Raw genomic sequence first — 27229 nt, 5'->3', positions numbered from 1 at the left:
TTACGACCGATTTGCGCTGCTGTCGTTACGCTAGCAAGAAGTTTAGAGAGAGAATATCGCGCTGACCATCAAGGGAATTAAACCACCTGAAAAGTTTGAATTTCATAGTAAAAAAAAAAACAGTATTTGCAAGTGGTGAGTAAGTCTAGCTTTTCACTTACTATAGTCGTGTAATTTGATTATTTTGCGCTTAATATACCAACGCGGAATACAATTGAACAGTTATTTGCAGTTAGCTAGCTAACTAGCGTTTAAAGTGTTTTTTTGTGCCAACTGGTGTCAAAGTTAGCTAGCATGCGTTAATTGGATAAAGCCATCCAGGGCGGTAATTATTTGAATATTATGAACACTGACGTTTGTCAACCTGTTCATTTATTTGCTGTTAACCAGTCAAAGTTGCCTGCCCTACAAAGGTAATTTATAAGTGAGAGATGGGAAGAGAGAAGGACGCCAAAGGAGAAGAAAAGGCCAAGGCCAAAGCAACGAAACTGAAGAGGCTGAGTGATAATGAAAGCGCAGGTGCCGGGGGGGATACGATCATGAACAGGTGAGTAGAGTGTGTGTGAGAAAAAAGAAAAGAGAGAAAAAAAACTGCTGACAGTCACAGTGTAGCTAACATTTAACCATTCTTCCATCAAGAAGTCAATTGCCATTATCAGATAAGTCGCCTGTGTTACTCCTGTCATATTTCATATTTAAGTTAGAGCAGCTTACTAATAATATATGCAAGTGACCTAAACTGCAGCACGTCCAACATCTGTTCAGCATCAACACAAGCCACACATCAAAGCTTCACATAGAGCCAGCAAGTAGCATTGCCTTTCATGTTATTGAAATGTGGGGATAAATTAATTTGGATTTTTTTAAAAAACAAAAAAAACTGAATTCTAGCTATGATGATAAACCAGAGGAGAGTGAGAGCCATATGGTGGCACCTGTGTGCTACTAAAGGACAGGCTCCAAAAAGTGCTACTGAGAGAAAGCTACGCTGGCTGAGCTGTTGAGCGGGCTGGTGGCACTGATTGTATGCATTCATTTCACTGAGTACAGTGGGTACTCCATCTTCATACGAATAAATTAATTTACCTTGATATCTGATGCATTTATTACCATGCATATGTGAGCAGACAAATGAATGCAGAGTGATCTGTCATTGGCCTGTGTAATTGATGGGAGCAGGGAGATGAATAGACACCTGTAAGCGCTACTGGCAGTAGAGCAGGCAGCTTTCTGTGACAGCTAGCCTCATGTTATTTCATGGCACACTGACTGAATTACTGATTAAGGATCAACTTATATTCCTCAGCTACAAGACTCATGGAACTAATTTTCCTGAGCATGAAAGTGCCTACTGCTTTAGTCGTCTGACATTCAAAATTGGGATGTTCGTGGAAAGATTTCTTAATAAAATAAAAAGTAAAAAAAGACGCATAATTGCAGCTCAAAGTCATGATACATTCAGCCCTGAAGGGTGGAAAGGTCATACTGAAAAGAAACATGTTGGAGTGGTAAGCGGTTCCTCTGGGACAATGCTTGTCTGACTAGAACAAAGACATGAATCTAACATCAGCCTTGTGTGCTTTCATTTTAATTCTACACCTGATTAAAAGTTCAACTGTCTCTAAGGGGGCCATTCAGTCATGTCACACAGAAAGTTAAAGCAGATTTTCCCCTACAGTTCTACTGTTTTTCCCCTAACTGCTCATGTCCTACAAATACTGCATCATTAACAAGGCTTTTCCCTCCATCTCATTTTCACCCCTGTCCCATCTCGACTTTCTGAGGTGCAGTGCAAAGTCAACTAAATCTGCAGTGAAAACTGATAATGGAAAGGCCCAAAAGAAGGTAAATCGCTCATTTTCCTCTCTTCTGTGTATATTGTGCAGGGCTAGATGTGGCTGAATAGTAAAGTAGAAAATAGAAAGTAGAAAATCAGTCCTAACTAGCAAAAGCTTTTTCAGAGTGACACAGTTTTGCTCCTACTTTTAGCACGAGCTCCAGAGGTGTCCCAACCTGTTAGGAGTTGCAGGAGACGGCGTTCGGGCAGAGATTAAGCACACATTCTGTGGGAGGATCACTGTGAGCTTATTGCATGATACAGTTTCTGTAAAAATTAAAACAGTTTTGACCTCGGGCCTCGGACAGGATGCAAAAGAGAGCACATGCTCTTGTCATAAGCTCACAGTGACGGGGAAAACGCAGCGTTGAAACTGTAATGATTTGGCTGCAACCGATAATTTCTGCAGTAATAAATCAAACTTTTGCGTCATCATTCATTCAGTCATTTGTATAACATTTCTGATAGCTGACCTATATTTAATAAATATGATAATAATTTTATGTGTATATATATATATATATATATATATATATATATATATATATATATATATATATATATATATATATATATATATATGAAAGTGACCAGTGACATCACAATAATCTAATCACATTCATGTGTCAAGACATCATAAGATAAATAAAATCATGAGTCACAAAAATACAATGAAGTAGAATAGATATATCAACATCAAATGAATTTCATATAAGTAATAGTAGAAGGACGAGTGTCGCAAATAAAGTGAAGGGAGCTCTGATTCAGTGTGTGGGTGAGATGCGCCCACAGCCCTGATATGCAGTAACACACTATGCAACATAATGTCTAGGTTAAGTCACGCAACTGAATCAAATCATCTACTATTTGAAATGATATACATTTATTGTTTAAGCCATGCAAGTATCTTGCCAGTGTTAACAGCCTATTGTGAATGGCTTATTGGTAAATATTATAATGACATTCAAGCTATTTATTAATTTTGGTGTCATAAAAGAGTGTTGGTAGATAGTGTAGTCACCTAATAATATTTACACAATTTGCCTACACATAAAATATACTATTTTCTGTATTCCAATTTTTTCATTGTTTAATATTTCAAACCGCAACTGTCAGAAAACTACATCATGTCATTATAATCTCTACTTTGTGGCTGGAAGTGCTGTAAAACAGGGCCACCACACTCTCATTAGAGAAGTCCTTCTCCTTACTGAAAGTAAATGTAGGCAGCTTCATAAATCACTCTGAAGTCCGGCTCTGCGTCAGGTGCATTTTGTAGTCCTGGGTTCACTTTCAGTGTGATTCCTAAGAGTGAATCTGAGAAGCTTGATTAAAAATACAGGCCCAGATGTCCCATTTAGGATGACCCCAATTTCAATGGAAATTCTGTGTCATCACTACCAGGGTAGAGATTGTGATGGTCATGTGAGCCCACCCATAATTCTTGCCCTGTCTGGAATTACCATGTCAAATACCAGGTTAGCCGCTGACCCCAGCTCAGGCTGTCATTGCTGTAGTATGTGTAACAGCTTGTCCTAATAGGTAACCTCCATGCTATTCGATCCCCAAAACATTGGCAGAGTATATTTACATGCATACCAACATCCTGACTACTGGAAGTAGGACAGTATTCTGATTACAATGTTTAAATGACACAAGTTAATTTAATAATCATTGTGCCGACTGCCACTCCACAGTACTGTGTAATGTTAGTTAGGGCCATAACTAATTATTATTTTTAAGATTGATTAGTTTATTAGTTTTCTAATAATAATTCATTAATTGAAAAATGCCCACAGTGATATCTTTAGGTTGCTTCTTTTGTCTGACCAACAGTTCAGAACCCAAAGATATTTGATTTACAGTGATATAAAACCTCATATCAGAGAAGCTGGAAACTGTGAATGTTTGGCATTTTTACTTGAAATATTTGATCATGTAAATTTTTGTTTGATTTAATTTTCTGTTGATCAACTAATGGCTATATGTCACTGGTGCTCTCACCTTTTAATCAAGAGCCTCACAAGAAGGACTTCTGCAGGACATGTTTACATGTTTCAGAGTAAAATCACGCAAGAAATGTGCATAAATGTACGTACAAGGAGTTTTAGATATGTCACAACCTCCTCACGTGTTTTAAGACTTGCATAGTATCAACAATGTGTGTATGTCTATAAAGAGGAGTTTGTCTATGCTGAGCTTTAATATATGTCTTCCTCTCAGGTCAAGACACCCAAGACAGAGCCAGTGGAGTCAGCCAACAGTGCCAGGTAGGGAGGAAGTCTTAACGCCAGTCAACTGTGTCTTCTTAAAGGCAGAGATAATAAGCTGACAAGCTACTATGGAATGATTGTGCCAGAAATCTTATTTTTATCTCTCTCCTCTTCTTCCCTCTTCCCTCCCGAGGTGATGGAAATTAATTATTGTGTTTTGATGTCAGGGGACCTGTCCTGGACAGAAGCCATTCCCGTTTTATACAACGTGTTAACCTGTCTCACAGAAAATTAATTTTACTCGGCACTGAAGACAAATATCTGTGGCTTGTCAGGAAAGTAATAAATGAGAATGCATAGTTTGAGTAGATGGATGCTCAGCAAGGTGTTGCTGGGATGGCAGACTTTGGCCGAAGGCCTGCTGCGTCAAATCTGTCTCACAGCAGTGTTTCTATAGAGTTATAAATGGGTTGTTTCCCCAGATGTGGACTTAGCCCAGTCCAATGTGGGGAGTGACATTTCAAAGGAGATGTCAGTTGGAAAAACTATTTTGCTAATTTGTGGCTTTTAATATTTCCCTTCAGGGTTTTTTCCTCCAGAAAGGCTCAGTTGGTAGCTGTTCAAGTTGAGTGGGTTTCACGCAGGGAGGAAAGTTAAGGCTAGGGAAGGAACATAAGGGTTTTAGAACCACCGACCGTAAATGTCAGTGGGCGCAATGACCCACCCTCCTTTTGTATAGCTTTTTATGGATTTTTCCCAGTGGTGCAGTTTGCCACAAAACATTACCATCTCTACTCAATGAGTAGTTGAAATTGAATAGCTTAGCCACAGCACAAGCCCAGTTTTGCGAAGTAAACTAAAAGAGAACAGGGAGGAAGTTTGACAAAGGTTACTCCTATATGTGTAATTTGTAGTGAATATAAAAAGAGCCTTGGCTCACAATTATTTTTCCTACTGTAGAGGTTATGAACATTGATGTGTCAGTAATTTTCTTTGCAAAGGATGTGACACATTGTGACACCTGCAGACGAGCAGTAGGAGCCGCATTTACTTGTCACATTAAAAATCCCTTTTCTCCCTGATGGGAGCTGACGCGCCAAGCCTTATGCAAAGGGAACCTGTTGGAACTAATTTAGTCAATGTGGCTTTGTTTGGCCCTTATTCGCCTGCGCATAGTCTAGTTGGAAAAGAAAAACAATGATATAGATGAGTAGTTTTATAGGCAAAACTGGTCTCTGGTTTTGTAAAATGAGAGAGAGGAAAACTGCACCACTTGTGAGCAGTGCAGTTTCTCCTGAAAGCAGAAAAGTAAACATAGCAAAAGCGGTTAGGGGTACATATGTATGTTCTGCTAACCTATGTACAAATGAAGGATTACACTGCAAAGCATGACTGTGTCCTTATGCTGAAAATGGTGCAGGGCAGCAGGTTCTACATTATATCAAAATGCTGACAATGTGCCTCGTTCACAGCAGATATTTTGACTTGTCATCATAGGAAAAGCAGAGGTGTTAGTAATAACACTAACAACAATGGCCTTTTTATTTGAGTGTCTGAATTCTGAGTGTGAACATTTATCCACTAGTATATTTTGTCCTCAAAAATTCCACAGTGGAACAAAAAAGGGTCCATAGCATGGACAATGCAATACACCACATTTTATAGATGCACATCATTGGACAACTCAGCTGTCAGTGATTATGCAAAATTATGATGATTAGTAAGTCTCCAAAATCTTTTACTCTTTCACTATTGTCTATTTTATAAGAAGTATTGAATGAGTGAGTGAGGGAGTTACTTTGGACCCTGAAACTGAAGCTGCTAAATGAAATTCCTTGTCATTATGTCATGGTAAAAAGAAAAAAAAAAAAAAAAAAAACTTTACTCTGAAACAGTTTTTAATTTGTCTCTGTAGCTTGTTTTACAGGAAGTTTGTTTCTTCTTTTTTAAAATATTGGAATCCAAAACATGATTTCTTGAGAGGTAGCCTAAAACAAATGTCCTATACTCAATCATCTTTGTTTTATATGTGAACTTGAACATGTGCAGAAAACATCAGATGAAGTCAGACCAGAGAACCTGAGAAAAGGCTCATTGCCCTCAATCAGAAGCTATTAGGAGCCTTACTGTAGAAGTGCAGGAAGAGTGCTTTAGGCTCATACACTGTGTACCAGGTCTTAGTGGCTAGTAACTGGGATTTAGTAAGCCAGTCTGACAATTATGTGCTACAGTGCAGTAAACTGTTTCACATTTTCCCCACTCCCCCCCAACTAAACGTTATGTGAAGGTAACAAGAACACTATTATTTATTAGCAGCAGTTACTGTAATTTGTGGATTTCTTAATTTGGGCTATTTCCCTATACACCAATTCTACACTCTGCGGGGACATCCAAGCTTGCATTTGTGTAATTATTTTTATTCGTAATTGCCATAATTATGTCATTACCATTCATTCATGTTTCCATAATGTTGCTTAATTACTGTAATTAGGTTTGATTTCTTGTGGTCGGTCAGTCATCATTGTAGAGTCCGACCAATACTGGATTTCTGGGGCATATACTGATATTATTACATGTACATGAATTAAGAAAACAGATCAAATAGACATAAAATACTGCCTATATAACTTGCCTATATTAAAAAAAAATCATAAATCAGCGTATATTGGACAACATACACACCGATACCAATATATACCAAAATATCTGGGATAGGCTGATATTGGCCGACCGATATATCAGTCATCACATCATTATGTGCTCAAGATTTTTTTTTTCTATTCTGCACAGAAGGGTTATTTAGTCCTAACTCTGTAGCCAGCAGTGAAAAAGAGCCATTAAACTTTTACTCTGCCTTTTTATTAGCTTGTTAAGTAGGAAGTAATTCAAAATCAACAGCTCAAGTCAGATTTTCTAAGACAAAATGCAAAAACCGAACAATTAATAAAGTTTTAAAACTTAAATTGAAATATTGCTTAAATTTTATAAACAGGAGAGCAGGGTTGGTTATTTTTCTCTCAACTAATGAGAACTGCACAAGTCTACAAAGCAGACAGACTTCTGATTGATGGGGGGACAAAAACAGCCAGCATGAATATGAAAAGTACACTGGACATTACTTAACGGATGATTGTCCTCGTTTTGTGGTTTAGGGAGTCAGAGGAAGATGACTTTACTACAAAGAAGAAAGGTTTGAAAAGGAAACGAATTAAGGATGAACCCATGGAAGGCCCTTCACACTCCAGTGCTACACAAACGTAAGCCAGTGTCGGGTTTCTGGATGACAGTTTGTGTGTTTTCCCAACCGTAATTTAGTTTTTCATACATTGTGTAAGCTATTAGTATTTGTTACGTCTCTGGATACCCGCAGCTTAAAGAAAAAGAATAAGCAACACGGGCAGGAAGAAGAAAGTGACGGAGAAGCTCAGAAAAAGAAGGCGAAGAAGAGATCGGAACAGGTAAAAATCTGTGTACTCCCGAGATAATCTGTCTCCATCAGTAACACTGCTGCTGTATGAAGTTTGTAAGAAATGCGGTTCAAAGTGGGAGTGTTTGAATTCACATCTTAGCTGTTTTTTTTTTTTTTTTTTTTCTCTCGGCACAGATGGTAAAGAAAGAGGAAGGAGAGTATCCGGTCTCCAAAAAACCTAAGAGGACAAAGGAGGAGATTGAAGAGGCAAGACAGCTGAAGATCAAAAAGAAGGAGGAGGAGGAGCAGAATCGCTGGCGATGGTTGGGAAATGCTGCTCCTTTCATCCTGCATTGACCTGGCCCCACCTCTCCACTACACACACACACACACACACACACACACACACACACACACACACAGTCCAACACAAACACAAACACTGCATGGGGAAACCGGAGAGGAGCATTTTCACTTTTTCAGATACATCCTCTTTGCTTTCTGTCAGGTGGGAGGAAGAGAAGTATGAAGATGGGGTAAAATGGAAGTCCCTGGAACATAAAGGACCCTACTTCCCTCCTGAGTACCAACCTCTACCAGACGACGTTCACTTCTACTATAATGGTCAGTGCAACACGGATGGTGAATGTGTTAGAAAGTGTGATTGAAACCGGATTGACACAAGTTGTTTTTGACACACTCCACATGTATTCTGTCATGACAGCAATGGAAAAATAATCTCACTTTCTCACAGGTACTGTTGAGACCACTCCAAGTAAATTCAACTGTTCTGCACACTGCACTTGTCAACTTTTTGATATTTTTTCCAGGATTCTCAGTGTTTTTACTTCAAAGTTTTCAAATGCTTTATGAAATTAGCAGAAAAGTTGCAATAAGGAAAATGGTAGGAAAACAGATGCAGAAATAGTGATACCAAAAATAAAATAATTTTAAAAAGCCAAATAACAGACAACAGTAGCTTGTGTCAGTATAATACATGTTTTTACATACATGTCAATTCATAAAACATAAGTAAAAGCGAGTAAACAAGTAAGACAAAGTGCTACACATAATAATATATAATTATACAAAAGCATTTTGATTTAAAGAGACTTTAAAAGTGAATTAAAAGAATAAACTGATTTCTTTATGTTGGAGTTCTTGGAAGTTGGTCTCTAGATGTCAGTGTAAAGGTGGTCCCGTTTGATTGCTCACACACACACACACACACACACACACACACACACACACACAAGACACGCACAATCGGATACTTAGGACACCAAAGGTGTATTGGGTCAAACACTGATTGATGACTGTAATTGTTTTTGCTTTGTTAAGCAGTCGGCCCACAGCGGTGTCCTACAGGGAGCCGGTTTGATCCGTTCATTCCTGTGCGTGCATGTTCTTGTTTGTAGCTCAGTCTCAGCAGTGGGGTTGAATGTAGATCTTTGTCCTTGCCTCAGAGCCCTCTATAAATTCATGCATTAGCCTGACAGGACTCTAGAGAAGCCGAGGTGGGTGTTACTGTATAGCATATTTGACTTTGATCAGACTCTGAGCTTCTAAAGCTATCAAGCCATAAAGCATTTGCAAACCCAAAGTTGTTTTGTGCTGTTTAAAAAAAAAAATATCACAGTGTAGTGGTGTTTTGTATGTGTACAGGTAAGGAGGTGAAGCTGAGCCTGGCGGCTGAGGAGGTGGCGTTGTTCTTTGCTCAGATGCTGGACCATGAATACACAACCAAAAAGGTGTTCCGGGAGAACTTCTTTAAAGATTGGAGGAAGGTAACAAAAAAAAACCCCACTCCTAACAGCCCTTTGAGCCAGTACCTGCAGGGTGTACAACACAGGCCTCAGAGGGCCCTAAAACTTCTAATAAAACATATTGCCATGCTTTACAACAGTTCAGATTCTATTAAGTTATTGTTAAGGTTATTGAATGTGAACCATTGTGATTTTCCTCCAGCAACATTTCCTTGTTGCTGCTATGATGATGACAGCTGGCAGCTTTGTCATCTGTGGATAATATTCTGCGTAGATGAAACGTCGTCTTAGTCAAAACTTCAACTGTTACCTCTGCTGAATAATGCTTACGTTAGTAGAAAAAGTCAAACAGCGTCCACATTTCAAAATGTCAGCTACAAAAACTTTCAATAATATTAATAGCAAAAATATCATATCATGATTTTTTTTTTCAGGTAGGATCATGAATCTGAACAGGATTCAAGATTCAAAAAATGTATTTGTCTGTCACATAATGATAGAACTTTGTCTTGGTTTATGGGCTCACAAATAACAAAAAAAACATACACCCATGGAAGACTCACATAAAATGACTTTAAAACACAAACAATTCCATAAATAAATAAGAGCAGGTGTGCAAAGCTGCATTAAGAAGTAGTTACAGTCTATTTGGCACCAACACAGTACACCAGAGCTGACATCACGCTAGCTTGCGGCATAACAGAAGTTAGTGCTACCAGTTAGGAGGTGAGCTAACTGCTAATTGGTGGCTTTTACCTGCAGCCCAGCTGTCAGTTTAACATGATGTGCAACAGGTGACCTTCCTAGCAGGACATTAAAACCGCTGTAAACATGCTACCAAGTATCAAATCTGTGAGCTAACTGGTGAGCCGGCTACGTGACGATGCTCAGACAGGTGGCAGGCTAATGGTGAGGCCCGACACAAGCGCCGCTGCTTGCTGTTTTTATAGCATTTACCATTAAAAACAAACACTTTGGGCTGCTGATGTAAACAGTGCAGATAGTTTGCTCTGCTGTGAGCGCTCTGTCATGAAGCTGAACTGATACAATGTGCACTGTAGCACGATACTAACGATCTCTCTGTAAAGGCAGACTGTGGAGACGTTTTAATCGTTCACAATCTAATATCGTCATATAGCACACCCCTAAATTCAAGTATAGTATCTGTCTGTTTTCTGGCTTTGTGTTAGAATATGTGCATGTCGTAAATAGTAGAATTATATGTGTGTAAAGTATGGTTTGTGTGTGTAACAGTGACTGGTACATGCATGCTGGTGTCTGTCAGGGTGTCCTCTGTACAGGGAAAACACCATGCCAAGCCCCAAGGCATATCATGCAGATTTAATTTTGCGCTGCTTAGTGCTCAATGCACTTGAAAATACGATTTGTGTGAAGGCATTGATATGCTAATCCATACAAGTAGCTCCCCTGCATATGAACAAATCCAATTAAACTGTTTTATTATAGCCGGAAAAAACTCTCCTCGCTCCACTGCCCTCAGTGCCCGCCCACTGTCGGGTGTCAGTCATGCTTAGACACGCAGACTGACTGTGTGTCCATACTGTCAGTGTTTCTAGAGAGAGAGAGGTGTGTGCTGATCTAGAGGTCTGTTTTTGCATCTCAACTCTTATATCCTTAGACGACAATACTGGACACTTTTCTTCAGCCTTAATGGATATGTTCAGTTTTCCTGTCATTTTGTTTGTCAAGTACTTTTAAGTATATTTAAGTCTTTATGTTTTTATATGATAACCATTAGGGTTACTGCCCCATTTGTGATGAGCACTGCTGTAATGATGAGTGATGACAATGAGATCCAACTCATTAAAAACCCTGTTCAGTGTTACAGTTGTACTGTTATGTTTTGCTGCTCAGTGCCAATATAACCTTAAAAATAGAAATCCAAAAATTGATTTTTGCTCTATGTGGGCAGAAAGTCCCTGAAATGTTGGCCTGTGGTTCTTACAGCAATCGCTTTCTTGCCTGACAGCAGGAGGCCATATTAAAAGCCACTCGTGTTGTTGTGGCATTTTAGCAAAGAAACTTCTGAGATGAACCATAAAGCCTCCACTGAGTTGATCTGTATTGCTGTTCTGTTAGTGACCTCTTTGATGGGGTAACCCCTTGTGCAATAACTTTAGAAAGTTGACAATTATAGTTGAAACTGAGCTACTCTGCTGCCGCTGCCTTCAGCGTACTGTTGTGTCAAGTCTGTGTAACTTGCTAGGCAGTGGCCTTCTCAGGAGGAAATGGTCTATACCGTGGCCTTTCATAACGACTCTTTTTTTTTCTTTCTCTGTCCTCTCCGCCTCCATAAAGATGAGTAATTAAATGAAAGGTCACTGATCTGTTTTGATTATGCTCGTCTCATTTGGCTTTTATGATGCATCATTGTTTGCTGTGTTATTTGAAGTAGGGATGCAACGATTATAGATTTTGATGGTATGATTATAGGAAAAATCACAGTTTCATGATTATTATGCATTCATTCATTTCACAATACAATGGATGGATAAAATCACATGAGCATGTTTTGTTTTTTGGTTGTTGTTTTTTTTTTTTTTTGAAGAGGGAGTAAAAGACACTCACTAAGAATACTGCAACAGAGGGTTGAACTGCAGAGTTATTATTATTATCATTATAAGATTAAGATGAACTTAATTGATAGGGGAAAGTGTTTTTATCATCAACTGTCATCCATGCCTATTTTTTAAATTCATTTTCAATCATCTATTTTGATTAATCTAATTTTAAATGTGGCCTGAGAAAATGCAGGTGTTACTAATCACTGAAAGGCAATTAATTAGATCCCATGGTATAGAGCTGGAAGTCTACAACATCCTAATGTTAAGTTAGTTCTTTTACAGCTGGCATATTTACCAACCATACCAGCATTTACTCAACACAGATAGGAGGAAGCAACAGGATGTAAATAGTCACACTGAAGCTCTTGAGGGGTTTACAAGCTGTTTGGTGAGCGTTAATTCATAAATTGTGCGATGCTCCTTTTCCTGCTTTGTGCTGTAGGTTTATGATGCACTGAAAGCCCAACTCTTAACTCACTGCTACTTCATGTTCTGCTTCATGTTTGGTCCCTCAGCCATTGCCACAACACTTCTCGTCTCCTTTAGCTAATATAGTCCCCCTCAAACATAAATAAGGGGAGTCACTCTCGTGACAGCATGTGTAACTTTGCGTATCTGAACTTGTTGCAGCACGGCATTTTAAAGGACCAGTGTGTAGGATTTAGTGGCATCTAGTGGTGAGGTTGCAGATTGCAACCAACTGATTGCACTGATTGCCTTCTAAAGTGCGGTCAACAGTGAAATCGGTTAATCGCTGCAAATTTTATGTTAATTAAACTTCAAAAAGAATTCCAGACTCAAGATGAAGTCAAACTTAAGTGTAACACGCTTTGTACCTGTTTAGGAAATGACCCATGAGGAGAGGTCATTGATTCAAAATCTTGACAAATGTGACTTTGGAGAGATTCATGCCATGCACAAAGCCAAGGTGGAGGCCAGGAAAAACATGAGCAAGGAGGAGAAACTGGTAATGTTCATGCTTTTTTTTTTCCTTCTGTGCATGTTTATGCTGCTGTTTTCATATGTTATAGTACTCTTCTTCCTGTTGGTGTCTTAAGGAGGTCAATGTAGATAATTTATGATCTGGAAAACTGATGATTTATTTTATTTCTGTTGTAGGCTGTGAAAGAGGCCAATCAGAAGATAGTGGATGAGTATGGTTTCTGTCTGCTGGACCACCACAAAGAACGTATCGGCAACTTTAAGATTGAGCCTCCAGGACTGTTCAGGGGTAGAGGCGAGCATCCCAAACAGGGCATGCTGAAGAAAAGGATCCAACCAGAGGATGTCATCATCAACTGCAGCAAGTGAGAGCGAGGCAAAGTGCATACAGAGATGTGTGACATTGTTGTGATGCATAAGTAAAAGGCTGGCTTGACAAAAAAAGCATGATTTACTCAAACTCTGTCATCCTAGCTGCTAAAAACTGAAAAGTTGCTAAAAAGTTGTCACACCTCCTGCTGTTACCTTCTGGCTGAGTACACAGCAAAGAATTACTAATTTCCAGAAAATAAAGCAAAACCTTATTGCAAGTGTTTTAAAACTTGGAAACTTGGTGTAATAACTCACTCTTTCCAAAAAGGACCTTCACCAAGTATGCAACAAAGCGTGTCCATATTGACAGCTTCACAGGCATCAGTAATACAGTGCTGCAGATGGTACAGTGTTTGGATTAACAGAAGGAAGAATACACGTTTTCTTAAGGTAATCTCAGAAATATGGCACGTTAAAGCAGCACATCACCAAAGGCTTATAGTTACACATTGTTTATTATTTACTCTCAGTAGCCTGACAGAAAAGTTTCCTCTTGTATTTTTCCACTCAAACATAATTTAAACTACATTTGTTGTAGCCCCTTCTGGTATGCTGAAGTTGAAAAGGTACAGTATGTCATACATTTATGTTTAGGAGGTTTGAGCCTCTGTAGTATGCTGTAAAATGCTCTAAATGCTGATTACACACATGAAGATGCTTTTTTTTTTCCTTGCTCTGTCTTTCTCCAACAGAGACTTACCTTTCCCTGTGCCACCAGCTGGTCACCACTGGAAGGAGATTCGACATGACAACACTGTGACATGGTTGGCCAGTTGGACTGAGAACATCCAGGGCTCCATTAAATACATCATGCTCAACGCCAACTCCAAACTCAAGGTTACCTATCAATCCCAAAAAAAATGCTCTACAGACACATACGTCATAACCAGTTTAGATTCAGCGCTGTAGGTTTTCAGAATAGGTTTTCAGGTTATAAATACATTTATCCAATCTTCCAAGAAGCACCTCAATGCACCACTAAGCAAGTGTTCAAGTTTTATTGTCTTACGCATTAGAAGCAGTGCTTTCCAGTGCAATGAAAACTTGTGCTCTGCCTGCCTCCCTACTATGCACAAAACGTGCATTTAAAAATCTATGTAGGAACATATAAACACATATATGCATACAGAGCAACATTAGCATTAATTCAGTCATATTTCTGGTCACCTGAGTCTTTAGCTCGCTCAATGTTTGACATTCTTAAGCAGCTATTAGCTAACTCTGTGTGTCTGCTCATTGGCACAGGACATGAAGTGTACAGTGGGTTTATTGGAGTTTGACAATTTCCTCAAGTAAACTTAAATTAACACCTAAAACATGTATTTCAAATCAGACCATTGCTTGCTTGTCACAGCTAATTTGTCGGGTTTTACTCGCTTATGAAGTCAGAAAGTGTCACGTTGAAAGCTTGTAGTGTATAGTTGATTGCTGACACTAGTGTGTTTAGACTAGAGCTATGGGTCTGATGTTATACTTGCCTCCTTGTCATAGTCAGTAACTCCATAACTCTAATACAGTTTGTGTAGGAGATGAGCATTTAAGTATTCTAATGTTTCTGTTTCTAAAGAACAACAGAAAAAAATTCCACGACGGTTTTGTTCAAAAAGAGCGTAAATGACGTCCGTGAGTTATGTGCACAATGTGTTATTTTTTTCCCCCCCTCTCTCATATCTCTTCTGTTCTCCAGTTGCTTACTCTCTCTGTTTTGCTTCCTTTTCCGTCCTTCCATCTCACATGTAAAGGTTAAGTTATTCCACCGTTAGTCTTCATAATAATATGTGTGTGTGAGTTTGTTTGTTCACCGATGGACACACACACATAACCAGCAGCAAACAGCAGGCGAAGAGCATTTTGTAATTATAGTTGTGTAGCCAGGTTCTTTTGTGTGATATAACTGCCTGTATTTGTGTCGTGATTACCATAATGACAAATGTTTAGATCCGAGGCTTTTGAAGGAAAATTGTTTGAATTTGTCATTTTAGTTCTTTTGTTCATTTTTTGCTTTTCTCTTCATCTCTCTCTCATTCTTCTCTCTGCTGTTCTGTCCTATCTGCATCTCTCCTTCTCACTGTCTCCCTTTCATTCACTTTTTTCGCTCTTTTGCTCACTTTTACTCTCTTTATCTACACTCTCCTTCATCCCTTTTTCCTTCTTTTCATCCTGTGAGTGCAGGGGGAGAAGGACTGGGAGAAATACGAGGTTGCTCGGAAACTGAAGTCATGTGTGGACGACATCCGTACCCAGTACCTCCAGGATCTCAAATCAAAGCAGATGGGCACTCGCCAGAGAGCCGTAGCCCTCTACTTCATAGACAAGGTCTGAGATGTCCGTCGTCACAGTCAATTATACGTGTTTACACACCAGCGCTAGAAATAAACTGCCTTCAGTTTTCACAGATTCTCCTTCAGTTTTCATACCAAGACGCATGTGAACATATTGGAAATCAATGCAATGTGTCTTGATTCCCTTTTCTGTTTTTTCACATAGCTAGATGGAAGATCTTTTACAAGCAGAAAAATGGATTATATGTAGCCATGTTCTTTCAGTAAACCCGAGCTAATTATCTCAGTCTGCATTGAGTAAAATGATAGATTGAGCCTGTGAATGCCTTTTGGCTCACGCTTAAGACTATTTCATTTCTGATTTGGCTTTGTCGTGTTTACTATGCAGTTCTTCAGCTCTTTATTTCCAGTTAATGTTGTGTGTCTGTGTGTGTATATATGCATTTAATATTCATTTGACTGACACATGCTCGCTCTGGATGGGAGGGTTGATGATGACAGTGACTGGTCTGTATGTGTGGATCTGTTGTGTATTTATCTCTATCTTCTGATCCAAAAAAAAAAAAAAAAAAAAAAGCTGGCGCTGAGAGCTGGTAATGAGAAGGAGGAGGGAGAGACGGCAGACACAGTGGGCTGCTGCTCGCTTCGTGTCGAGCACATTACACTCCACGAGCTGCTGGATGGTAACGAGTATGTGGTGGAATTCGATTTCCTGGGTAAAGACTCCATTCGCTACTACAACAAGGTTCCTGTCATCAAGAAGGTAAAAGAACAAAGTGTGTGCAAACTGATTCACACTTCCACACGTAATAATTTTTTCAATATTTTTCAATTCTCGTCACTTCACATGGTTAATACAAGGCAAATCTGTCCATTAGTAGTAGGAGAAGACATTAACAAAGAAAGTAACATATATTGTATCACTGTTCATGGTGATACAAAACCAATATATTTCATTATAGTAATCTAGGTTTTGGCCTTTGCGTTTTGGCAGAAGTCCCCCTGCAGAGAAGGTCACTTGCATGTGTATCGATATGCACAGAGTCCAAAGCAGAGACAGAAGTGAGAAGTGCCCTCGGGGCACAGTTTTAGATTGGATTCCTGAAGCTGTGGTCTTTTAATTTGTCAGTCTGTTGGAGCTGTTGAACTGTCCGTCTGTCTCAGTCCACCCCTCTTGGATTATGTTTTCATGAAGCAGAATTCTCAACCCATTTACTGAGGTGCCCTGGAGTTGGTCAGTCCAGCAAAGTAATGCGGTTGGAATAACTTGGTCAAGTTTCTACTTCATGAGCAGTACATAGTAATGCAATAGAAATCATTATTTAATGTAAGTCAATGGTCAGTATGATACAGATTTACTGGAGACAGTTTGTCAAATCTTAAGACAATAAAATCCTTTACTTGTATCATATATCCTTGATGTGTAGTTTTGCTCAGTTTTGGGGGTTTTTTGGTCAGACAAAGTCAGCAATGTTAAGTGGAGCTGCAACAATTAGTTCATTAATCAGTTGACAGAAAATAAATCGCCAAACCATTTGGATAATTGATCATTTTGAGTCATTTTTAAAGTAATTCTTTTCTAAATTCTTTGGTTCTCAAACTTTCTCATATTTTCTGGTTTCTGATATGTAGTAGAGATTGTCGTATGTAGTCTAATAGTAAACTGAATATCTTTGGGTTGTGGACTGTTGGTTTGAACAAAAGACATTTGAGGATCTTAGTCTTTCTGGAACAGTAATCAACATTTTTCACTTCATTTTTTGACATTTAATAGACGAAGCGACTAATGGATTAATCACAAAAATAAGTGACAAATTAATTGTGTATATAATTAAAAATAATTGTTGGTTGCAGCCATAATTTTCAATCTGTTAAGAAGTCAAACCCAAGCTGATAGCCCTGTAGACATCGTATGACATCATCAGGTTTAGTACTCTTCATGACAACTAAACTCCACGCACATGAAGTTTAGTTTTCTCCTTCTTGAAGGGAAGTGTTGTCACCATTCAAGAGGCTGTTTTCACAGTGTAAAAACTGTGATAACAGGAATTTTCAGGGTTTTTTCAGCTGCAGTACAGCTTGAGCTTGTTGCTGAGGTTCATGGTTTTAAACTCTCTATGTTTATATTTAGCCTCTCAGGTCTCAGCAGTGTGTACTGGCAAATAAAGAATAGTTGCATGTGAGAAACTGTAGAAAGTGTACCGCAGCAAAATCACTATAGTTAAATAAATAAAATGCTGCATAATTTGTGTTGTCATATTTACAAGCTTGTTACCCACTAAACCGACATGTGTAGGCAGCAAATTCTCTTCAAATGTCTACATATTCATTGATCAATCAGCTTAAGTCAGTTTAAGTAGGGCGCTCAATCGGTGTTGCTGTACAATTGTCTACAGATTACAGTAACACCAATGGGACAGACTGCCATCAGGGTGTTCTAAAAGAACAGAGGGATTAAGCAATGCAACAGCTCTTGTGAGTTGTTAGGGTATTTGATACAGTAAATGTTGCATAAAGTAATGAGCGAGTTGGCCAACGCCACAATACAAGAAACAATAAAAATGTGGCAGGGACCTTTTTTTAAGATCTTGTTGAGTTGTCTGCAATTTGTTTGCAATCTGTCAAACAGCTGTCACATTTGTGTGCGTATTTGCGCATGCATGTGTAAATTTCTACACCCACGTCTGGTGGCAGCCCATGCTATCTTCTGTTCCAGAGATAGAAAAAGAAATGTTAGCACCTGACAACCAAAGTGTTTTGTTTCTTCGGGAGAACATATAATTATTCAAATGAGTGCATTCAAAAGCAACACATTAGCTAGAATTAATTATTCCCTTGCATATTTTAGCATCATCAATTCCCCGGAAAATCTGTGAGATTACTGCTAAATGTCACTTGGATTAAAATGGAACAAGGATGGAAGTGAGGAATTTCCATTTTTAACCTCTGGGGGGGATTATATATTTTTCTTATTTATATTTATATATATATATATATATAGTCTATGGAATTTCTGCTGTTTGTGCAAAATGTTAGCATGCAGAGAACATACAGTTGGATGATATAGGGAATTGATACACAAATGGCAATGCCTCCTCCAGCCATGAATGCTTAACAAATGGCTGGTCCTCACCCAAGTGTATCTGTATGTTTAAAAACAGTTACCCATTATCCATTTGAACACCAGTTAGCACGCTGAATGGCTTCATCAAATAACCCCAGAGTGTGTAGATGCATAAACGTATTGTGTTGGGTAAGCTCAGCCTGCTGAGCATTTATTTATTTATTAATTGTCTCCATCCTCAACACACACACACACACACACACACCCCCACACCCAAACACATCACTAAACCAATTAGGCAAACTCACTTTGGTGTCTCTGCTTCTCTGAGACTTTTGGACAGATACTGATTTACATTTCCATCCCAAAAGCACTTTCACTTTATTTTTATTAGTTTATTCGCAGAAGTGTAAATTTTGCAACACAAATCAGCAAGTAAATATGTCACTGTGTTTTTATAAAGCAACACATCTGTTGCTATTAATTGGTGTCTTGCATATTTGGCTAGTTTATTTGGGGAACGGTGCATCTGTGGAACCCACAGAGTTGCTGGAAATGTCAGACGTACAGGTAATTGTGCCAATTCTTCTCCTCTGGCTCTGCTCTGATATGGACAAAAAAAAGTCAGGCTCTAGGCACACTTGCTAAAACATTAAGGTGTTTTATAATGTCTATGTATGTGTGTTTTAATATATATGTAAAATGTTTTAGATCTGCCCTGCAAGCCAGCCTTCAAGGAATTGGTGTCACTTACTGCCTTTCATGTTAAATTTATTAATATATTGAATGCAATTTCACCTTTGATGTTTTGCACCCAAAATAATGAATTTTCCACAACCAGGCCTGACCCCGATTTCAATCCTGGTTAGTGATTAAAGAAGGTAACCACAGGTTGAGTTGAGATATACTAACAACAAGCTTTCAACAAAAAACATTTCTTTTTTTAATTTCTACCTGTGAAAGTACAAGTTGCTGTCTGTATATCTTCTCAGGTTTTTAGGAATGTGAAACTATTCTTGGACAACAAGGAACCTGGAGACGAACTCTTTGACCGCCTTAATGTGAGTGTCTCACTGTCTGCCTCCACATTTCATTTCCTTGAGTATTTTTTTTACACATTTACAATGATTCTAGTCACCAGATGTTTAGTTTAGAAGAACCTTGTGTAAAACACTACCAGCTGCTGCACTACGTGTTTGAAGCAGAGAATTGGTAAAAGATGGCTGAAAACTGCTCACAAGTGCCTTGATTAATTGCAAAGTCTGTGTGAAATAATTTTTCGTGAGCGTTATGTAAAAAGTATGAGAAACACCCCCGAGGTGTGTAATATTTGAAGAAAGGGCAGAAAAAGATTGTGAGAGCAAAATAGAATTTTCTTTTTTTTTAATGTTTTCCGGGGACAGAAGACTGCAGTAAAGGAAAAGCAGGGACTAAATTGTAAGGTGTAAGAGATGAGATTGAATGAGGGTGAGCCATTGGTGTGAAGAGATGAAAGGGCTAAAGTGAGGAAACGGGGAGGTGAGGAGTAGGGAAGAATATTGGAAGCGGGGAGACTGAAAGCAGAGAGGACTTTCAAAAGAGAGAAGGGATGGACTCTGGCAGATAAAAATGAAACTGCGTGAGTGGAAATGGAGAGTGAACATGCTGGGCGGATGAATTTCCACACATAAAAAAAATCTGGCTGTCCTCTCAGCCTCTTCCTCTATCTTCAGGTGTCAAGGCCACACAGAATGCAACAGTTGTACACATGGTTAGTCCGCTGCAGGGATACTTTGGGTTTCTCAGACCAGGGAAACACTGCTTACCTGTACCCGAGCAGCGCGTGCGTTGCTGAACCGCTGCGGCTCACCAGCGTGCAGCGTCCACACAGACGGTGTCGCTGCTGCGGCGCTGCTACTAACAGCCACCAGTAATAGAAACTTTCATATCATTTCATTAGAAATTTCATTTATGTTTAGTCTAGACAGAGAAAAGGTTAAGAAGTGTGAGCTCAATTGTGAAAAATGAATAATACGTGAGGTGAAAGCTGCTTTTTTTTCTGTCAGGCATGGTGCGGTCTGGTTGAGCCACATATACTCCTCACACCGGATGGGTTTTTTTTTTTTTATTGATTATATTGATTGTTCTGCCAGTTAAGCTCCCACTGTCACCGCTCCAAGTGAAGAAAATCCCTCCACGAAGTTCCCCCAAACGAGCCAAACACACTCCAACAAACAAACCACCAACCTTAACTGTTAGGAGAGAAACTGATGACAAAAAAGGAAAATAACTACACCAAATCTCCGTCTGGAAGCAAGTTAAATAACAGACAAGAGTCCCGGTTTGAACTAATATCACAGAAAGCGAGCAGGAGTTGAGAAAAGCTCAGGATGTCACCGAATCTCTGCACTGGAGTTCCCCGCCAGAGGGGCTGCCTGCCCTGGCTGACCTGCAGTGGTGACACCTTATATTTTTTTCACGTCTGTGACATATGCTACAGATACAGATACAGAAATTGATAGTGAAGGTGTAATGTTGCTGGTATGATGTTAATATGACTATCAACAGTATTATTTGTGTATTTGAAACCGTAACACAGGCTAACAGATCCTTATCAAGGACGCATTCAGAGTCATTCAGTATACAGGTTTCTAGTCGTGGAAACCAGGGTACTGCTTGTTCTGTCTGCTCACAACCTGCTGACCTTGGGTTAAGTGCTGTCATTGCAGAGAAGTACCTTACCATACACCCAAGAGAGACAGGGTTGTAGGTGGGAACGTAACGCAACAGATGAATGGTCACGTTGGAGGAGAAGGCTTTAATCAAACATCGAGGGAGAAAGAAATGCAGATATGAAAGCACTAAGAAGGTCTGAGAGTCAGCTACCTGCTGGCGTATAAAGATTGACAAGTAGGAAGAGAAAGATGCAAGACAGGACAGGAGTGAAGGGGTGAAATGCAAAGATGGAGCGATTGAAAGAGGGAGTGCGCTGCCTCTGCTCTCTGCCCTCCAGTGTGTCAGGAAATGTCAGGGTGTGTTGGAGGTGGAATGGTAATGGCTGCTGTGGGCAGGCCTGATTGACACCTGGAAAGGCCAGGCCACCGAGAGAGCAAAGGGAGGGGTGGTGGTGGGGGGGGGGGGGGGGGGGGTTCGTGGAGGAGTAGACTGAGTGGCAGGAAAGAAGTGACAGCTGGTCCAGGTGAGAGGAGGTTAGGAAGGAGAAGGCGGACGATGGCTGGAAAAATGTAGGAGGTGGAACAGAGGGAGGAAAGATGGAGGGTTGGAGAAGGCTAGGGGCATAAGTGACAGCCAGGCAGCTGCGGTGAGGCCAAGATGAGGAGGAGGAGGAGGTGGAAGAAAGCTAGAAGATGTAAAGAGTGCTGCTATCCTCAGCTGGGCATACGGAGAGAGAACACATTGTTGAAGGGTGAAAGTGGAAAACTGGGAAAACAAAATGTGAAAGAGTTAAGTGACTCCTAGCCATATCCCATTAACAGCCTCAGTGACGTTTTGCGCCAAAATAGTTTGCCTGTTGGGGTTGGTGTTAATTGTTTCAGTGCTATTCACGTGTGAACATGCGGTAACAGGATATGAATTTGTGTGTATGTTAACAGGTCTCCTGAACAAAATGCTATAATTAGAAAACCACTGCATTGTTCAATATTGTCAAAAGAAGTTCCTGCAGGCTCAGAAGTCTCATGAAGTATAGCACTCATGTGTAACAGAGGGTTCAAATCCAGCACAAGAACTTTGAGGCGTTTCATTCCTTTCTGTCCCGGTCTTACAATCTCTGCTTACCTGCACAAAAATGCCAAACTGAAACGCAGTTATATTGATTTTGCAGAAATAACGTACGTCACAGTGCACAAAACATTTTTGAATGTTGTGGCCCGAGCTTTCAATATCTGTAAGCGTTCAGTGTTGCAAACATTTCATTGTACTGAATGACATTTCAGACGGAGGGAGAGATGGTGCTCCTCAATATTTAATTGCACAAGCCACAGCCAGACAGGTCATGTTTTTGTTTTTTTTTTCTCCGAGTATGCACACACACATCATATGAAGGTCTGAGTGTCTGATGTGAGCTGAAAACGCAGGCTTTGTCAGGTTTATCTGGAAGGCTCCTCTCCAGAGTCCACATCATTATAGCTACAGTATACACTCTGTCTGCAGTTTCAGGTTAACTGTAACCTCAGTGGGATTTCCTGAACTACATCTAAGTCAAATTACTACTAAATTAAATTACTACCTGCGGTGCAGTGTTGTCCCTATGAGCTGCTTTATTTTGACACATTTCATTATTTTTTCCCTATTGTATCCCTTCTGCCATCTACTAGTAGGCAGGTTTTATCAGGGAGCCGATGCAGAGAAAACACACAAATTGGACCCAGTGAAAAGTGAAAAACAGATCATCATAGCTCGTTTAGAATGGCAACAGTCAATATTTCTCCCTGGCATTAGTCACCAACACCACAAATTGGCTTTGCAGTATGTTAATGAGAAAGTCCAGTACATAAACCCCTGTGTTATAAATAGGAAATTAGAACTGCAGTAATGACAACTTGTGGTAATGCCTTACATGACATAGATGACATGCACAAACACAGACACGTTTGTGCACACAACACATCACAGCAAGGGAGTTTGGGGGGGTATGAGAGCGCTGTCAATACTCGCCCCTCAGACTTGCAGACACCTTCATTAGCATTGCATGGGCAGAGCTAGGTAGCTCATTAACAAGGCAGGCACGACACCAACTGTGTGTGTGTGTGCATAGATGTGTGTACCTGTGTGCTCATGCATGCATGTATACTTATATATATATATGTAAACCCTCCCTCATCCCGTTTTGTAATTGGCTCCCGCAGTGAGACACACACACTCATACGAGTCAGTGGCCCCAGACAGCCAGGTCCTGACCCTGCTCTGATTAAACCAACCGCATCATTATTGTAATCTTCATCACAATCATTTCATCTTTTGCCAGAGTGGTAAGCTCCCCCGGCTCTTCTTTCCCACATCTGTGTGTTTTCATCTATGCTTAGAAACACATGCGATACCTGTCTCTCAAGTCTACGTGTTCGCACCTCATATCAGTGCCGCATGTGTTTGTTTTGCTTTCACACCAGTTTGTGTGCCCTTACACTGTTAACTCTGTTTCATCTCTCTGCTGTTCTGTTGAAGCTGCAGCCATCCGACAGGAGCGAATGGCTGTCTAACCACCGGCTATGACGGCTCTCGATTGTTATAATACCTGCAGAAATGTCAGAGGGGGAATAGTTGTGTGCTCTCTTTTTTTTTAATCTCCCCACTCTTAATGGATGATGATGATAATGAAGGCAGAGATGGTGTTTTATGTGTTTTATTTGTTATGGTATATCACAGATGCTTTGAACACTGCTGTCATACAATGCCATAGTGCCACCTAGTGGTTAGAGAGCATGCTTTCATTCAGCTGGCTGAATGGTTTAGTGCAGACGCTGTATTTGTCCTAGACCACATTCATGTGTATATATGTTGCTCTTTGTCCTCCTCTTTTCTATTTTCCCACCTGTGTCAGACGACCATGATGAACAAACATCTGAGTTCCCTAATGCCGGGTCTGACTGCGAAGGTCTTCAGGACATACAACGCCTCCATCACCCTACAGCAGCAGCTCAAAGAACTCACAAACAGTAATCACATACACACACTCACTATACTGTAAAACAGCTTAATCTTACAGACATTGCTGTATACCATACTCAGGCTTTTTAAGGCTCTGGCTCATATTCTGGATGGGTACCTGCAGTTTTAATACTGCAGCCTTTTATCACTCTGGCTCTTATCGTCGTCTCATTACCTGGCTGCTTGTGTCATGGAGTCCCATCAAAAAAAATGCCACACTTTTGATATTTTGACATTTTTTATTTTTAGTTTGCTTGATTCAAGATACCCTGGCGTCAGTCAGCTTTTCCATCCATGGCAGCAGTACATTATCACTGTACCCAGTGCTGTGCGTCTCTGCCTCCCTCTTATCAGGGTCCCATTGGCTGCCTCTGCCACAGTTTCTCATTCAGAGATAGAAGTGTCACACTCTCTTCTCATTTCTGGATAGCCACTGAGAGCCAGTCTGTGGGCTGACACATGGTTGTGGTGGGTGTCGTGTGGACCCCAGAAAGAATAGATAAAGCTAATGGGGATCAGAATAATGAAATGAAATTGTAGCAACCTGTAATTGTGTGTGATTTGTGGTGCAGATGGTGGGTTGGCAATAATAACACAAGGGACACCAGCATGATTTTATCTTTTTAAATTTCTGTGCAGGATTCTGGTTAGATATGTGTTCTCAGTGGAATTTTCCTATTTAAATACAAATTACTATTCTGTCACCCTCCAAAGACTCTGACAATGTGGCAGAGAAGCTGCTCTCCTACAACAGAGCTAACAGAGCAGTTGCAATTCTCTGTAACCACCAGCGGGCGCCGCCAAAGACCTTTGAGCAGTCCATGGCTAACCTACAGGCCAAGGTAAGAACAGCCATATTGGTGAATAATCTTGACTTAGGTTATTAGACACTGTTTTCCAGCGCATTCAATGAAATCTTGAATGTCTATGTCCTAATGTGCTCCACCAAGATTGATGCCAGAAAGGAGCAGCTGGCTCTTGCCAAGACAGAGCTGAAACAGGCCAAGAAGGACGCCAAGACCAAAGGCAGCTCAGACCCCAAACTGCAGACGTAAGTGTCACAACGGTGCAGAAAAAAAGAGCAACCTACAGATATTAAAACAATGAGAAATGATTAACATGCTTAAAATGCAAGCATCTCTTCAGTGCAGACTTAATCACAAGCAACACGCACAAGTACCCATCGAAAAGTACCCTACAGGTTTAAATGCCTCCAATCAACGGACATAACTGCTTCAGTGTGAATAATGAGCTGTGTGGAAAAGTAAAAGCTTGAAGTTGCAATTATGTACAGTACCAGTCAAAAGCATGGACACACTTTCTCGTTCCAGGGATGTGGAAGGTACTAGTGTCGCTTCCCTGTTGTTCATTTTGACTTCATGAACTTTAAAAGCCATGGTGGCCTTGATAAGACCATTCATGAAAACAGTGGGTACAGCTCTTGCGCTGAGTAAGTCAGCCCTACACCTGATAACAGAGAGGAATGCTATCACTAAAGGCATTTTGAGTGCTGCACTTGCTTTTGTGTATATTTTCTGTCAGGCTGGTGGAGCGGAAGAAGGCAGCTGTGAAACGCTGTGAGGAGCAGCTGCTGAAGATGGAAGTCCAGGCAACTGACAGAGAGGAAAACAAACAGATTGCTCTGGGTACCTCAAAGCTCAACTACTTGGATCCACGCATTAGTGTGGCTTGGTGGGTGAATACAAAAAAAACTTGATACCTAGCTGAAAACACACTTATGCACATAACTGCCCAAACTGATGCACCTGTAGGCCGACATAAAAGCACACAGTCAGCCAGCTAATTTTAGTGTTAACTTGCATTATCATGATATAAGGTATTACCATGGTAACCTGCACTGCATGACTAACCTGTTGAGACAGGTTCATGTCAGTGGACTGGATCAAAATGTGTAAACAATCCAACCACTGACTCACCACTAAGTAAAAAACTGAGTCACTGTTTCTACAAGAAGCTGCAATGGACAGAAGTACTGCATTTGCAAAATAATGAGACAATGCAATGTGTTTACAGATCATTGACTGACATCGCATTTTATGATGATTTTATTAGAGATATAAGAAATGTTTGTAGTACAACCATTTGTCCTGTCAGGCTTTAAAACAGATTTTTACAGCAGCAAGCTAGGTGACAATAGTTGTCGGTAATGTAGAACACAAAGAAAATCTTATCTGTAGATTCAGTGACATAATGATGATTGCATATAAAACCTCTGTTGCACCATGTTATTGGAGAAATATCTCCTTACTGAAACTATAGTTTAGTTTCAACTGAACTATAATATATAGAATTTGAAAATTCTTCAAACCTTCAAGTTTCTGCAATTAAACTATCTGTAGTTTTACTGTTGCTTCAGTAGCAAAAACCCTGTTACTATTAACTTTGATGTTCTGTATTGTTCATAATTCAATACAACAGTATATCTGTTATCAGTAAGAGCCAAAATGTTAGTAATAGTGTTACATAATTTTCACACTTACTTACAGCCAGCTAAGCCAGAAGTAACTGGATATTAAGATTTTGATACTAGAAGATTTAATGTTGGGTTAAACTGAATATTTATTTTGCAGAGTATGTTTAAGTCTCTTTTTTCTTCTAGGTGTAAGAACGTGGAGGTACCTGTAGAAAAAATCTACAATAAGAGCCAAAGGGACAAGTTTGCCTGGGCCATCGACATGACAGAGGCAGACTTTGAGTTCTAGTCTGAAACATCCAAAACTCTTCAGTCTTTATATTACATACAGTACTGTAATGTTGCATCTGTAAAATGTTCATAGGCTACTGATGTTGTACGTAATGAGATTATGTGATATGATCAAGCTCCGCCCCTGTGACACGTTGTTTTGTTTACTGCTGTTCATTTCTGTTTGATGCTTTTGGCACTTTAAAGGACTGTTGGTTTGTATTTTGTTTGTAAATTTTATGTTTCCATTAATTTGAATAAAAGTTCCTACTATGCAGTGAAGTGACAAGAGTGGTTACAATTTGTCTAAATACTACTTTTAAGTAGACATTGATGCAAATGCCTCCAATTCCATATATATACAGGATTTCAATTTAACATCTAATTGACCATAATGACAGATGCCTAA

At 39.8% G+C, this 27229-nt stretch overlaps 1 protein-coding gene across 2 annotated transcripts; it reads left to right on the top strand.

Moving 5' to 3' along the window:
- zgc:173742 (DNA topoisomerase I, mitochondrial) lies at nt 1–27102 on the top strand. 2 transcript variants are annotated; one of them, XM_042412823.1, is made up of 20 exons: nt 1–135; nt 414–547; nt 1791–1845; nt 4061–4107; nt 7203–7307; nt 7421–7508; nt 7655–7782; nt 7968–8083; nt 9125–9246; nt 12655–12777; nt 12930–13117; nt 13817–13961; nt 15297–15440; nt 15984–16169; nt 19463–19531; nt 24010–24124; nt 24831–24958; nt 25067–25167; nt 25659–25808; nt 26737–27102. In XM_042412823.1, exons 2-20 carry the CDS (start codon nt 432–434, stop codon nt 26837–26839), a joined length of 2229 nt encoding a protein of 742 aa, XP_042268757.1. In that variant the 5' UTR covers nt 1–135; nt 414–431; the 3' UTR covers nt 26840–27102. The 2 variants fall into 2 exon arrangements, with proteins under 2 accessions (XP_042268757.1, XP_042268756.1); XM_042412822.1 differs by having other exon boundaries at nt 391–547.
- The last annotated feature ends 127 nt before the right edge of the window (nt 27103–27229 follow it).

Source organism: Thunnus maccoyii, chromosome 5 (assembly GCF_910596095.1).
Source record: "Thunnus maccoyii chromosome 5, fThuMac1.1, whole genome shotgun sequence".
Lineage (NCBI taxonomy): Eukaryota > Metazoa > Chordata > Actinopteri > Scombriformes > Scombridae > Thunnus > Thunnus maccoyii.
The sequence above is the reverse complement of the archived record's forward strand: the minus strand, read 5'-3'. Positions and strand labels throughout refer to the sequence as shown.

Coding starts and splice junctions, on each gene's coding strand:
- zgc:173742 (XM_042412823.1), top strand. CDS start 432: ATGGGAAGAGAGAAGGACGCCAAAGGAGAAGAAAAGGCCAAGGCCAAA. Junction 19,532..24,009: donor AACTCTTTGACCGCCTTAAT/GTGAGTGTCTCA, acceptor CACCTGTGTCAG/ACGACCATGATGAACAAACA. Junction 25,168..25,658: donor TCAGACCCCAAACTGCAGAC/GTAAGTGTCACA, acceptor ATTTTCTGTCAG/GCTGGTGGAGCGGAAGAAGG.